This window comes from Peromyscus leucopus, chromosome 11 (assembly GCF_004664715.2).
Source record: "Peromyscus leucopus breed LL Stock chromosome 11, UCI_PerLeu_2.1, whole genome shotgun sequence".
In the NCBI taxonomy this organism is placed as follows: domain Eukaryota; kingdom Metazoa; phylum Chordata; class Mammalia; order Rodentia; family Cricetidae; genus Peromyscus; species Peromyscus leucopus.
The window spans coordinates 35,915,349-35,929,852 of NC_051072.1; the positions used below are offsets into that span (position 1 = coordinate 35,915,349).

The window sequence follows — 14,504 nt, forward strand, 5'->3', positions numbered from 1 at the left end:
ATTTGGGTTTTAGAGCCTTTCAGACTGTGGAGTTTTGAATGAGGGATGCTCAACTTGCACGGCCATCATTTCATCTCTAAAGCATCAAGGCCTAAGGGGCTCACCTGCCCTTTCACCAGCCGGTAAAGGGCTAATGTGGCTCCCAGGTGCTGAGCTTGCATGCCGTCCTCGGTTAAGATGGTAGGACACACGACCAGAACATCATCTTCAGACTTCACAACCCTTACCCTAAAAAGAAGTGGAAAAACAACAGTAAAACCTTAAAAGTTAATGAGGTCAGATCAAAAAGAAACTCACTAACATCAAACTTAAACTTATAATTATGTAAGTATTTCCATGGAAGGCACTGCATTAAATAATGACTTATAAGCAATGTGTACAGGAAATGAGGAATTAAGAGTTTCTTAAATGCTTACTTGTGTTTTGTTTTTGAGATAAGGTCTCACTCTATAGGACAGACTAGATTTGAACTCACTTGTAGTCCAGGCTGGCCTAGAACTCCTGCCTCAGCGCTAGGATTACAATCATGAACCACCAAGCCTGACATTTCTAAATGTTTACATAATTTACAAGAAACAGAAAGATTCACATTTTTCTAAAAGTTCATTCAGTTAACCAGAAAAACATACCTACATTTCCAGTATCTACCTACTGGAACTTTCTCAAAGGAAGGATTTGGACTCTTGGGAAGATTCTTCCTGACCCAATCGATTAGAAACTGTTTGGGAGATTTTCCAGTCCAGCTTCGAGCAGTGTAGTCAAAATTTCTTACATCATGAGGTTCTTTCTTTTTACCTTAAATGGAAGGCAAAGACTTGTTCTTTAAAAATGGTAACAGCAATATAAATTCTCTGTGGAGTGATCAGCGCGCTCTCCCTTGTGGGAACAGCATTTCTGAGGAGAACAGGTGAAGAAGGAACACAGAAAAGTTGCTCTTCTCTCGGTGATGCAATCCTCTTCATGGATTGAACCCCAGAACATCCCAAATCTGTTGTTGTTGGTGGTGGTTTGAGACAGGGTCTCACATGGCCCTGGAAGAGCTGAAACTTGCTTTGTAGCCAAGGATGATCTTGAACTCCTGATCCTCCTTGTCTTCTTCCCAGGAAGAAGTGTTAGATCTGAGGTGTGTACAACCACACCCAGCTGACCTCGAGGACCTTATGCATGTTCATATGTACTGAATGACAATATTTGGTAGGATACCCTCCACACAGTTACTGAAAAAAATATGTCACATCCCATTCATTTCTCTACTTACCATGGCCACTGCTGTCAACACCACCACCTTCAGTGGCTTCCTGGTACATCTAAAATGAAGTACTTACTCTTGATAACTGCCCTAAAGGACTTCTGTGGTCCACTCCTGTCAATATACTGTATGCTGCTCTTCCCTAATGCTGTGATTACATTGGCCCTCAGGCAATTCTTTAAATGTTCAATGTATTCCTGGCCTAGTAGCTACCAGCTTTGTGGTTGGAAATCAATTATGATTTCAAATTCTCAGGTATACCATTCACATCTTAAGTGCTCAATATTCATGTTTTGCTATTAACTACCACATCAAATAACAAAAATATAGTACATGTCTATCATAGAAAATCTGTCAAATTTTATAGTGACACTATAAACTCACTTTTACCTTAAGATCTTTAACTTACCATCTCTCTTCTTTGGAGGTTCTTTCCACCAACTTGCTACCGGGCTAATACCTGATTATCTGTCAGACTATTAGATTATTCTCAGAGCTAATATTAGCAGCAAGGTGGTCCCAGTTCAAATTAGACCTCTCTGCTCTATTATTATTATTATTGTACTTTAAATTATGTCTGTATGTGTGTGCCTGTGTGTGGGTCTGTGCACATGAGTACAGATGTCCAGAAGAGGGTGTCAGGTCCCTGGAGTCAGAGTTACAGGCCATTTCAAGCTACCAAAAGTGGGTACTGGGAACCAAACTTAGCTCTTAACTGCTGAGCCATCTCTCTAGCCCTACTTTTTCTATTATTAAAAGCCGACATTCTTTGAAAGCACAAATCTTAATTCAAAAATAGACAATTTATCTTGCTCATATTCCAAACTTAGGTTGCACCAATAAAAAGGGAAGAAGTTGGGTTATTTTGTTCATATAACTCCTTTTATTTGCACAATAATGATTCAATAAATATTACTGAACAAGTGAAAAATTTAAAAAAGTCTATTATTTAATATAGGAATGATCTGTAATATAATCTGATGAACATGCAAAGAATATGACTAGTGTGTGCAGCAATACACAGAAATGGAGGACTTCAGGAGTCAAAGAAATTGTATTGTTTGATTTGCGCCTAGGCACTAGGGACAGCGAGATGGATGAAGGAATGGAGCTGTCCAACAACAAACGTTGTCAGGAAGGAAGTGGCCAGGACACCGGCAAACCGTGGAAAGATACAAGGGAATCAGAATGCAAAAGCTCTCAAAAGCCATGAGAGGTTCGGGACTTGTTCCTGCTCTCACTAACAGTTTCTCACTGGAGGAGCACAGCTCCATTACAGAGCACCTGCTTACATGTGCAAGACCCTGGGTTTGATCCCCAAGGTTAAAATCAGAAGCAACAAATCAAAAGGTGTGAACAGAGAACTTGACTTTACATGAACTGGCATTCGCGTTTTCCAGAAAAGCCATGTCCTAGTTTGCTTGTGTTGTTCTAAAACACTAACTAAAGACAATCTTGGGGAAGCAAGGGTTATTTGCTTACAGTTCCCAGGTCACAGTACTCAGCAGGACTGCATGGGAGGTTGACTGGACCACCGGCCTGGGTACAAGGGGTTGGTATGGGTCTAACTAGCAAGGGGAAGGGCTTTTGTTCCACCCTTTGGCATTGTTATAAATAGACCTTTGGAAGAAAGTTCTGGGCTGGTGGATAGGGATCCAGGCCCACCCGAGTCTATGCTGTGCTTTCTCTCTACTCTATTTCTTTCTTTCTTTCTTTTTTTTTTTTTTTCCGAGACAAGGTTTCTCTGTGTAGCTTTGCGCCTTTCCTGGATCTCGCTCTGTAAACCAGACTGGCCTTGAACTCATGGAAATCTGCTTGCCTCTGCCTCCCGAGTGCTGGGATTAAAGGCGTGCGCCACCACCGCCGGCTCTACTCTCTATTTCTAACTAACTCTCTTATCCCTCATTCCTCAAGAGTTCCTGGGTAAGTAAGTGTGGGGGCTGGTCCGCCACGAGTCACTGAGAGAAGCCAGGGCAGGAACTCACTCACGGCCAAGGAAACAGCAGAGACTCAGGCGAGTGCTTCTCGCTGATCACCTCCTGCCCCATGCTTAGCTAGCCTTCTTCCATAGCTAAGGGCCGCCTGCCAGAGAACAGGGCCCTCACAATAGTTCGGGTCCTTCTGTGTCAATTATCAACAAAGAAAACCCCTCACAGACATGCCCAAAGACCAATCTGATAAAGATAAGACTGCTTGTCCAGGGACTGGAGTGTTAGCTCCCTATGACTAAGGGTACACACCGCTCTTGTAGAGGGCCTGAGTCTGGTTCCCAGCACCCATGTGGAGCAGCTCACAGTTGCTTGTAACTGCAGCTCTAGGGCATCCAGCATCCTCTTTTGGCCTCCTCGGCACTCATGTGCACAACCACCCCTCTCCCCACCCCCACCCCCACCCCCCCTACACACACGATTCTAGGCAGTGTCAAGTTGATAGTTCAAATCTAGCTGTCAAGTTTGGAGGATGAACTAGAGAGAGATGGGACTTAGCCAGCGTCTCTGCAATGACAAAGTGCTACCCATGGCTCATCATAACTGTTATTACTTAAAAAAAAAAAACCAAACCCACAAAAGCATAATTTTACTGTCAGTATAAGTAGCATGCCAAAATTTAAAGCAACAGTCATGTTCCCCTAATTTACCTTTCTCTTCTTCAGTGGCAGCTGCAGATTTTTCAAATAAAGTAAAGTTTAAAGCACCTTGACCTTCTGTGGCTAGAGGGGGCTTTTTCCTTTCGTTTTGTTGATGTGAAATCTTTATGGCTGGGTTGAATACTGGATGGTCTTCTAAAGTTTCCATTTCTACCAAGAAAAATATAGTTTAGTTTTATATATTTGCTTTTTATGCTTTGTATTTTGCAAATACAGTTTAAAAACAGTATGTCTTCTTTTCCTTTTAAAACCAGTTACTTGGGCTGGAGAGATGGCTCAGAGGTTAAGAGCACTGACTGCTCTTCCAGAGGTCCTGAGTTCAATTCCCAGCAACCACATGGTGGCTCACAACCATCCGTAAATCAGATCTGGTGCCCTCTTCTGGCCTGCAGTCATACATGCTGTATACATAATAAATAAATAAATCTTTAAAAAAAAAAAAAAAACCGTTACTTAATTCCTACTTGGAATCTATGTTAGAAGCCAAGTGCAACTTATTAACTTTCATAATGTATTCTAAAAAGAATTAGTAAATGTAGTAGACTAAAAAAATTAATACCTTCATTAGGAAAAAGTACACATAAGATCACATTTACATTTCTTGAATGGAAATAGCATTTTATCACACACACACACACACACACACACACACACACACACACACAGGAAAGAAAGAAACGAACAACACAATAAGGTAGAGAGCAATAGAGGATGATGCCTGAGGTTGGCACTTGGCTTGCATATGTGCACATGTGGGCAAGCACGTTAGCACACACATGCATATACCAGACACACACACACACACACACACACACACACACACACACACACACACAAACAGTATTTGGTGACCTGAAAATTACATGAAATATATAGGTTACTGTCCACAAATAAAGTCTGATTACAAGATAGTCATTCATTTTTTAAATAATGTTGCTCCTTTATGTTCTAACACTTAGGAGGTTGTAACAGGCTGTAAGGTCCACAAGATCAGCAGTAGTTATCATTTGGCTTGTTATAGAAGAGGTAACCAATCTTAAATCTAAACTGGTAGCAAAACACAGAGATACACTTACACTTCTCCAAGTAAGGACTTGCAAGTGCTTACCTCTTTGAAACTTTCTTATTTTCTCTTGAGCATCTTTTTGGCCTTGCTTGTTTTTCTCTAGTTTAAAGGCAGCTGCTTGCTCCTTTGCGTCCAGAAGTTTGGCTGAAAGGTTCAAGTACCTTTGATTCTTTTCCAAATAAAATGATGAAGAGAAAATAAAAAAGTCTAAGAACAGTTGATCTGTGACCACTACATTGTGTCAGAACCTATGAGCCTTAGACCTAGCAAATCACCTTCTAGAACTTCTCAGAGAGAAACAAAACCAATTAAGAAACATAAAAGGGTGGAAGAAAACTCAGAAAACACAAGGCTATGACTCTACTAAGCAAAAGCTACAGAGCAGCAAGTTGAACCCCACGACTGCCTTCCTCCTTAGGTTAGTGAGCAGCGGCAGGTGATAAATAAGCACCACAGCACGTGGAGACGAGGTACTCGAGGGTGCTGCTGGGAGATACAACGGTTATCACCACAGGAAAACACAACTCAGTAAGCACAACCACCAATCGCTGGGGCCATTCTGTGGGTAGACACACTGAAGTGGAGTAAGCCAAGGCCCAGCTACTGCCTCAAATCCACCCCATTCATCCGAATTCTTCTCACTCTCCTCCATAAGACACCGATGCCATCATCCCTCTACTTATGCATCTTGCCATTTGGTTCTTCTCTTTGGTGCTGTTAACACATTCAGGTCACTGGCAGCCACCTCAACCACAACCCAGCTAACTTGGTATGCTGCAGAAGTGGAACACTACACTCAGTAAGCAGTAATATCCCATTCCTCTTTCTCCATCAACCCCTAGAAGAGTATTCTACCCTGCCCCCATCTCTATGATTTTGACTAGTCTCGGTACCTCCCATAAGTGGAGTCACACAGCATTTGATTTTTGTGACTGGCTTAGCTTACTAGCATAATGTCCTCAAGATCCATCAGGCTTACCCTGTGTGCCGGATTCCCTTCTATTCTGTACACACATTCTTTACTTACTGACTTACCCTTTGGTTGACATCAAATGGCTTCTACACTCTAGCTATTACTATAAACAACAGACACGTTTTCCCAGACCCTGACCTCAGGTCTTATTATATACCTAGAAATGGAATTACTGAGTTACAGTGTGATGACTGATCTTAGCTGCCAATTTGACAACATCTGAAATCAACTAAGCCCAAGCTGCTGGGCGTTCCTGTGAGGGATTTTCTCAGTCAGATGATCTTAAGAAGGAAGACCCACCCTAAAGAAGGGCCTATGGTGGCAGCCCAGATAAAGGGCACTGAAGAAGGAAGCCCGCCTTTTCGCCTGCTCACTCTCACTCTTGCAGGCAGATCTGTCTACTCTGCTGCTGCGGCCAGCACTAAGTCTAACTCCATCAGGATTCCAACACAGACTGAAAATCAGCAACTCCTGGGGGGCAGTGCCATCCCTGGGCAGGTCCTGAGTTGTAAAAGAAGGCAGGTTGAACAAGCCATGAGGAGCAATCTAGTAAGCAGCACCCCTCCACAGCTTCGGCTTCAGTTCCTGCCTTGACTTCTCTTCATGACAGACTTTTATAAACTAGAATAAGCCCTCTCCTCCCCAAGGTGTTTATCACAGCAACATAAGCAGACTAAGACGAGACTTTAGAAGGAGAGGGTGGACAGTGTTTTCCTTACCTGGGATTGTAGCAATAGTCAGTGTGTTTAACTCCATGACAGAGGGTCGACAGACCCCACTACCCTCCACATTCTCTCTAGACTTGGTATTACTGACCTCTACATTTTGGTCAATATATCATGGTATCTCATTACAGTTTTTTATTTTCATAACTAGTAGCACTGAATTATTTTAACATGTATTGGCCACTCATACTATTTTTGTGAGGGATTTACTTTTAAAAAGTTCCTCATATAATTTCAGACACTTCTTTAATGAATTTCTTCCTATAACTTGGCTTTTTCACTGCTAATGTTTTGGATCTTAAAGGTGTCCTAAAGGCCCGTATGGTAAGGCTTAGTCACTAGCCTCTGGTGGTAGGGCAGTAGGAGATGGGGCCTGTTGGACATTATACAAACAGGAGCGTGCCCTTAATGGGGATATCGAGACTCCAGTCTCTTCTGCTCCCTGTCCACCACGAGGTGAAGAGCTCTTCCACTGACAAGGTCGTCATTACATGACCTGCCTTACCACAGGCCCCAGAACAATGCAGCCCAATGATCATGGACTAAAACCTCTAAAGCTGGGAGCCAAATAAACATTTTTCCACCTTAAGTTGACCTCTCACTGCTGTTGTTAGTGGTGGAAAGTCAACTAACACATCCAGCTTCGTGCTTTTATTTGATCTTAAGATAAACTATTTTTCTTTCCCAACTGCTGGCTTCCTTTATACAGGAATATGCTTTGCCTTCCTTCTATTACTCAAAGAATTTAACATACTATTTACAAATAACAGTCATGTTAAAATATGTTAAGTTTATCTCTTTAAACACGGGAGAGATGTAATTAACACTTACTAGTTACTATGTGCCAATTTTTTATCCATATGTAATTCTGTTTAGTTTTTCCATCACTTCCGAGAGCTATTTGTCCAGTTCCCAAGTGAGAAAAACCAAGTAAAGAAGGTTCAACACTGTGCCTGGTAATTCCCAGGATGCTAGCGGCCTGATTCAGAGTTCTACTCACAGGGTCAAACTTTTCTTCATCATCTAAGCTCTTAGAACTGCCACTCTTTTCTTCTTCATCTTGTTGCTCAGCATATCTCAAAATCCACTCTTCATATTTACCTCTGTATTTTTTTCTTCCTTTTTTGCTAAAAGGAGAAAAACATATCTCTGAAAGATTGAGTTAGAAAAAGATGCCAAAACTATTAAGCTCTACTTTTATAAGTTCTTCATACTACAAAAACAGCAGACATATAAACATTGCAAAAGTCATGTTACTTAATATATAGCAAAGGACAAACAAACTAAACATTTTAAAAGAAGTCTAAACTTACAAAAGACAAAGAATGATTACTCACTTGCTTATAATGCCAGCACCAGGGAGGTTGAGGAAGGAGGATTTTGAGTTTTAGGTCAGCCTCGGATACATAGCCAGTTAAAACCAAATATTAAACTAGAAGAACATTTAGCCTTCCTGTTTCTCCTCTAAGTGTATTACTTTATAGAATTAAAAAGGATTAGCTAGCACCCTTGAAAACTAGTGGTGTTGCCGGAAACAGTGGTTTTACAGGATAATACCTCCCCAGATGTTTGATGACATATAGAGTACTTCGAGAATGCCCTAATGAACTACACCTCCCAGTGTCCCAGTATTCAAGTCACCATGAAGAGACTGGGCTTGACCACATGACTTGCTTCAACCAAAATGACATTATCAAGTATGATTAAAGCAGGGACTTAATAAGAATGTGTACATACAGGCTCATTAACTTTGAAATACAGTTGGACTTCCATACTTGTGGACTCAACCAACTCAGATACTGAATATTTAAGATAAAGTTGTATCATTTCTAACAGTGAGACTTTTTTCTTTCTACTAATCCCCAAATAACACATTATAAGTACATATATAGCACTCCCATTATTCCTGGATTATAAATGACTTGAAGCATATGAGAGGACATGCATAGGGGATATGACTAATACTGTGCTATCTTAAATATGTGCCTTTAATACCTGAAGATTCTGGTATCCTTGGAGGTTCTGGAGTCAATCCCTTACAATTATCAAGGGCAATTTCACTTGTTCCTGGGAGCCGATGACATGTAAGAAGTCCGACCCCTCTGCAACCACCACAGATGAGGAAACCCAAACCAATCAAGTGACAGACTATGTAGAGAAAGGGACGCATGGCTGGTCTCTGGCAGAAGCATTAGTCACATGAGTAAAGGAGCCATTTTGGATGTTCCAGCACACTTCTTCTGGAACAGAGGAACTTTCAGCTGACCCTGACCCAGACCACAGAAGCATGAAAAAGAAACTTGATTTAAGCTACTACCTCTTGGGGTAGCTTGTAACAATAAAAGGTGAGATGGGCAATGATAGAAAAGCCTGGGAACCTGTGTAGTTATTTTTGGTTTTTTGAGACAGGGTTTCTCTTTGTAGCCCTAGTTGTCCTGAAACTCACCCTGTAGACCAGGCTGGCCTCAAACTCAGAGATTTTATGAACTCATGCTAATTTTTTTAAAATGTTTAATTCTTTTCTTTCTTTCTTCTCTCTGTGGTGGTTTGAAAAGGAATGGCCCCCATACGCTCATATATTTGAATGCTTGGTCATTAGGGAGTGGTACTAGGAGCTGTGGCCTTGTTGGAGTAGGTGTGGCTTTGTTGGAGGAAGTGAGTCCCTGGGAATGGGCTTTGAGGCTTCAGAAGCTCAAGCCAGACCTAGTGTTACTTTCTCTTCCTGCTGCCTGCTGACCCACATGTAGAACTCTCAGCTCCTCCTCCAGCACCATGTCTGACTGCACGCTGCCATGCTTCCCACCACGACAGTAATAGACTAAATCTCTGAACCTGTAAGCCAGCCCCAATGAAATGTTTTCCTTTATTAGACTTGGCATGTGTCTCTTCCCAATAGAAACCCTAACTAAGCCACTTTCTCTCTTTGTTGAGACAGGGTCTTCGCTATGCAGCCACGCTAGCCTAATCCTAGTGATCTTCCTAACTCGGCCTTACAAATGATAGAATTAGAGGTTATGTGTAATCAACCGCAGCCTAAAGTTTTTTTTTTTTTTAAATAAAAAGAATGTTTTAATGTGTATGTGTGTGTGAGTGTACATCACATGTGTGTTGGTGCCTGTGGATGACAGAAGAGAGCATCAGATTCTCTGGAGCTCGAGCTTATAGGGAGCTGTGAACCACCTGATGTGGGTGCTGGGAACCAAACTCAGATCCTCTAAAAGAGCAGCAAGTACTCCTAACCACTGAGCTCTCTCTCCATCCCCCTAAATATTAAATTCTTAAATAAATTACCTTAATCTTAGCATCTTCTTCCTGTTTCCTGGTTTTCATCTGCAATGGAGGTGAGAGAGTAGCCTGTATTTGTGGAGACTGGAATTTTGGCCTACTTTTAGGCTGTTGCTCTTCAAATTCTTGACTGAATCCTTCAGGAAGTGCATCTTAAAACAAAATGTGTTGAGGATAAATATGCAAACTATATGCCAAACACACAAATACTTAAGTATACACATAAACTCCATCAAGATTTAAAGCATCTAATTCCATTCTACCCTCAGCTCCTAGGAGAGATCCTAGGAGAAATCGGATTTACATGTCAAAATTGGAAGTGTGTTCCCTCATCAGACTACAGCTAGCCCACGTCTAGCTGCTATTTATTTTACCTCACTAGTTCAGCTTGGAAATTTTCTTTAAGAAGATTTTAACCTACCTCACTTTTTGATTTTTTGGCAGTATACTTCATCAATTACAAAGGCTATCTGTACCTCAGGTCCTTACCAAAGGTTACAACCACAACCTTCTGCTGAGTTATTATTTATGTAAGGATAGACAGTCCTAATATTTAACAAACATCCCCCCAAACTAAAACAAACAACAAAACAAACAAACAAGAGACAGCCTGTTTTAGAAAAGGAGATAGTTAATGATAATACTGTTACCATCTGAAAGATTTAAGCAGAGCCAATCCAAGGCCGAGTGAAGGTCGCCTCCATGCAAGAGTGTATTGGTCATAGCATCTTCAATATCCTTAGTCTTAAAGGAAAATGCTTGTAAAGCCATGTATAAATCCTATCAAAGAGAAATGCAAGTTACATTTGCTAATCTGATCATTGTTCTTAATTCCTAATTTCATTTACTCATTAATTTTAAATCAGAAACAGATACACTGTAATTTCAAAGATTTTTTTTTGTGTGGAGTGCTGGGAGGTAGCTCAGTGGGAGAGTATTTTCTTAACATATGAAAAACTCTAGGCTCAATCCCAGGCAGCTCCCACCCCACCCCACTCCCCAAAAAAAGAGAGAAAGAGAAGGGGAGGGAGGCTGGGAAGGTAGAGAAGTCCCACCTCATACTTAAAGCTAAATGTGTTCATTATAATAAGAATTTGGGGACTACAGTTTTGTTTTGTTTTTTTCTAGTTTTTCTGAGACAGGGTTTCTCTGTGCAACAGTCCTGGCTATCCTGGAACTTGCTCTGTAGACCAGGCTAGCCTTGAATGCAAAGAGCCACTTGCCTCTCCTCCCAAGTGCTGGGGTCAAAGGTGTGTGAACCATGCCCAGATTATTAGGAACTTCCTTATCCAGCCTCTCCTTAATTTCTCACAAGCTTTCAACGTGTGTCTCACTTATGTATACTTAGTAGAAATGAACCCTTTCTTAATAATTTTAAGTTATATACCGTTGGATAGATATGTCATAATTTAAGTATACATTTTTCTATGTGTGAATGCTTAGGACTTTCTTTAGTGGTTTAACAAACATCTCTCTGTATAAAGTACTTCTACAGTATGATATTTAAAAAGTTGAGCAGAACTGGTTTTAAGCTTATTTTGATACTTACTCATCAGTAACTTTATGCCATAATCTGGCATCTTTCCAACTCTCAGTCTTTCATTTGAAAAGATCAATTGCATCTACCTTGTGGGATTATCATGTCAGAGCATGTAAGCAAAATGCAGGGCAGAAATGAACATACAGATACTCAAAGATGTAGCTTGGGAGTGTAGCTTACTGTGTGTGCCACCATTTCAGTATGGGAGTGTAATTACTGTGTGTGCACATTTCAGTTAGTTACTGTTTCCATTTCGTGTGATGTGCTTCTGTGTGTGATTTCAGTGTAGTGTAATGTGTGCATTTGTATAGTGTTTACTGTGTTGAATTTCAGTGTAGTGTACTGTTTTTTTGTGTTTTTTTTTTTTTTTTTGTTCATTTGTTGGTGTATGTGTTACTTTAGTGTGGGGTGTACTGTGTGTGCCACCATTTCAGTGTGGGAGTGTAACTTGTATGAGACAGTTCTTTCCTGTGCTTGCAGTTAGGAACCATCTACATGTAATTCCAATGGAAGTTTAAAATATTCACTTTTATATTTAGAGCTGTCCCTGAAATGTCCCCAATAAATGCACAAAATCCTAGATTCAATGCCTACTTCTGGCAGGAGGAAAAAAGTAGCCGCAGCAAGTCAGGTATTGTCAACCCAGGGTACAATGGGATCCTGCCTCAAAGAAAAGAAAAGTAAGCCAGGCAGTGGTGATGCATGCCTTTAATCCCAGCATCCAGGAGGCAGAGGCAGGCAGATAGCTGTGAGTTCAAGGCCAGCCTGGTCTACCGAGTTCCAGAGGGCCAGAGCTATACAGAGAAACCCTGTCTTGATCAACAAACAAACGAAAAGTAGGAGTGGCGGTGGAAATACCTGTAATTTTTTGGCAGAAAGTCTCCCGGAAATCACTCCCTTGTCATTATTTTGCTTTTTATGCTCATTGATCACTCCAATAATTCTTTGTTCTAGTTTATTATTAATTACTACCTGTTGAAGTCAAGAACGTTTACAGTAATTAGAAACCAAATTATCAAAACATTATCAGCAAATCATACAGTTTTCTAATATTCCTTCCAACCAGACTCAAAATTTTAGCTAAAGGAAGATATATTTTTATTTTTTGGATTACCATGCCTTTGCCACATTCCTACAACATGATTGTATTCCTACTGAAATATGGAAAACAACATCACTTATGGCAAGGTGGAAAAACTTCTTATGAAGCCTCGCAGGCATATGTCTTAGGTCACTCTTGGATAGTCAGGGCGAAGATTACCAAGCCCCGTCCCACTATTAGAACCCTTCTGGTCGGAATCTAGAAATCCGCCTTATTTGTAAAGCAACCCAAGCGTCTTCACAGACTGTCGACTGCACTAAGAAGGACCCGGCCCGTCAAAGGAAAACTCATCGGTCGAGCAATCACAGGGTATGAATTCTCTGGCTCCTGGCTTGTTTCCAACTATTGCTACTCGTCATTTACCTTTTTGTTTAGATATTTTAACTGAAAAACACGTAAGTGTTTCACCCACAAAAAAAACCAGATTTCCTTTATTACTTAACTAAATGTTATCTAGTAAGCACAAAAACATACTCCAGGAATTTAGTCTAGTCTGAGAAAATAAAAAGTTGTAATCCAGCATGACAATGCTTTAAGAAGATACATTAAATGCCAATATCACCACCAAGAAATTGACTTGTAAATTATGAAGGACATCATGTAGGGCCAAAGGAAGCTTTATCCAGACTTTCATTCATTTCTCATGAGCTCTCAACATGTGTCTGACTTACATCTACCTAGGAGATAGGGTATTATTTATAAAAAATTTAAATATCCCATAATTTTCCTGTTATTTGAGGATGTAACTTTAAAAGAGATTTATTTAGTTACTTGTGTGTGTGTGTGTGTGTGTGTGTGTGTGTGTGTGTATGTATGTGTATGCCATGTGCGTGTGGCTGCCTGCAGAGGCCAGAGTAGGTGTTGGACCCCCTGACACTGGAGTCGAGGGCAGTTGTGAGCTGCTTAATGTAAATGCTAAAAAACAAGCTGGGGCCTCTGCAAGAGCAGCAGGTGCTCTCAACTGCTTACAAGTCTCTGGTTTTCTTAAAGAGAATGCTTCCTGAAATGCAGCAAAGCCTTGCTTACTCACTTTCAAAATAGATTTGTCCAAACTTGCAGAACCACCGGAATCATTTGTAGAATTGAAACTATAAATTTTTGGACCTGTATGTAACAGACAACAAATAGTCAGAGGACTTAAAGATTAATATTCATTATACCATTTTAATTTTCCTCTAAAGGCTGCTAAATAGTAAACCTCTGATTTTAGCTCTCTCCCCTCACTTTACCAAAGCACTCAACCCCTTAAAAACTTCAAAACCATTTTAACAATTAGCACTCTTTAAGGGGAACTAGTTTCTCCTAAAACTCAAATGTCTATATACATTTGAGGTCAATTATCTTCAACTTCACATTTCTTAATCAGATGTTCTTATCCCTATCTTTTTTTTTTTTTGTTTGTTTGTTTGTTTGTTTGTTTGTTTTGGTGTAGCTCTGGCTGTCCTGGAACTCACTCTGTAGACAAGGATGTCCTTGAAGTCAGAGATCTGCCTGCCTCTGCCTCCCAAGTGCTAGGACTAAAGCGGTGTTGCCACAACTGCCCAGATGAGATGTTCTTATCTTTGACACCTAGCTGAGACATCTTGGGGGTTTCTAGGAGATTGTCAAATCTAATAAGAAAATAGTCTCCCCTGAAAACAGGATGCTGAGTGAGGAGACAGGCTGGAGAGAGGAGCCTTGAGTCCAGGATGGCTGTACGAGCTTTTAAGGGCTGTCATAACAAGTCACCACACTTGATGCCTGCATACACTGGAAACCTGTCCTTTCCGTTTCAAAGCCCCAAAACAAAGTATGAGCCCCCTCTCAAGGATTTAAGCCATAATCCATCCTATATTTAAACTGAGGATTTCATACATGTATACAATGAAGTAAGATCACGTACACAGCCCCATTTCCCTCCTCCAGCTCCCCACTGTG

General features: G+C 40.8%; 1 protein-coding gene across 1 annotated transcript in view; it reads right to left on the bottom strand.

Moving 5' to 3' along the window:
- The window catches only part of Dhx29 (DExH-box helicase 29), a 45,193-nt gene that overhangs the window by 22,584 nt on the left and 8,105 nt on the right, over positions 1-14,504 (bottom strand). Inside the window, 11 exon segments of the mRNA XM_037209437.1 lie at positions 105-228; positions 630-795; positions 3,888-4,046; positions 5,005-5,131; positions 7,661-7,752; positions 7,755-7,787; position 9,616; positions 9,952-10,097; positions 10,596-10,725; positions 12,344-12,457; positions 13,618-13,691. Of these exon segments, the coding sequence (XP_037065332.1) occupies positions 105-228; positions 630-795; positions 3,888-4,046; positions 5,005-5,131; positions 7,661-7,752; positions 7,755-7,787; position 9,616; positions 9,952-10,097; positions 10,596-10,725; positions 12,344-12,457; positions 13,618-13,691 (1,166 nt within the window).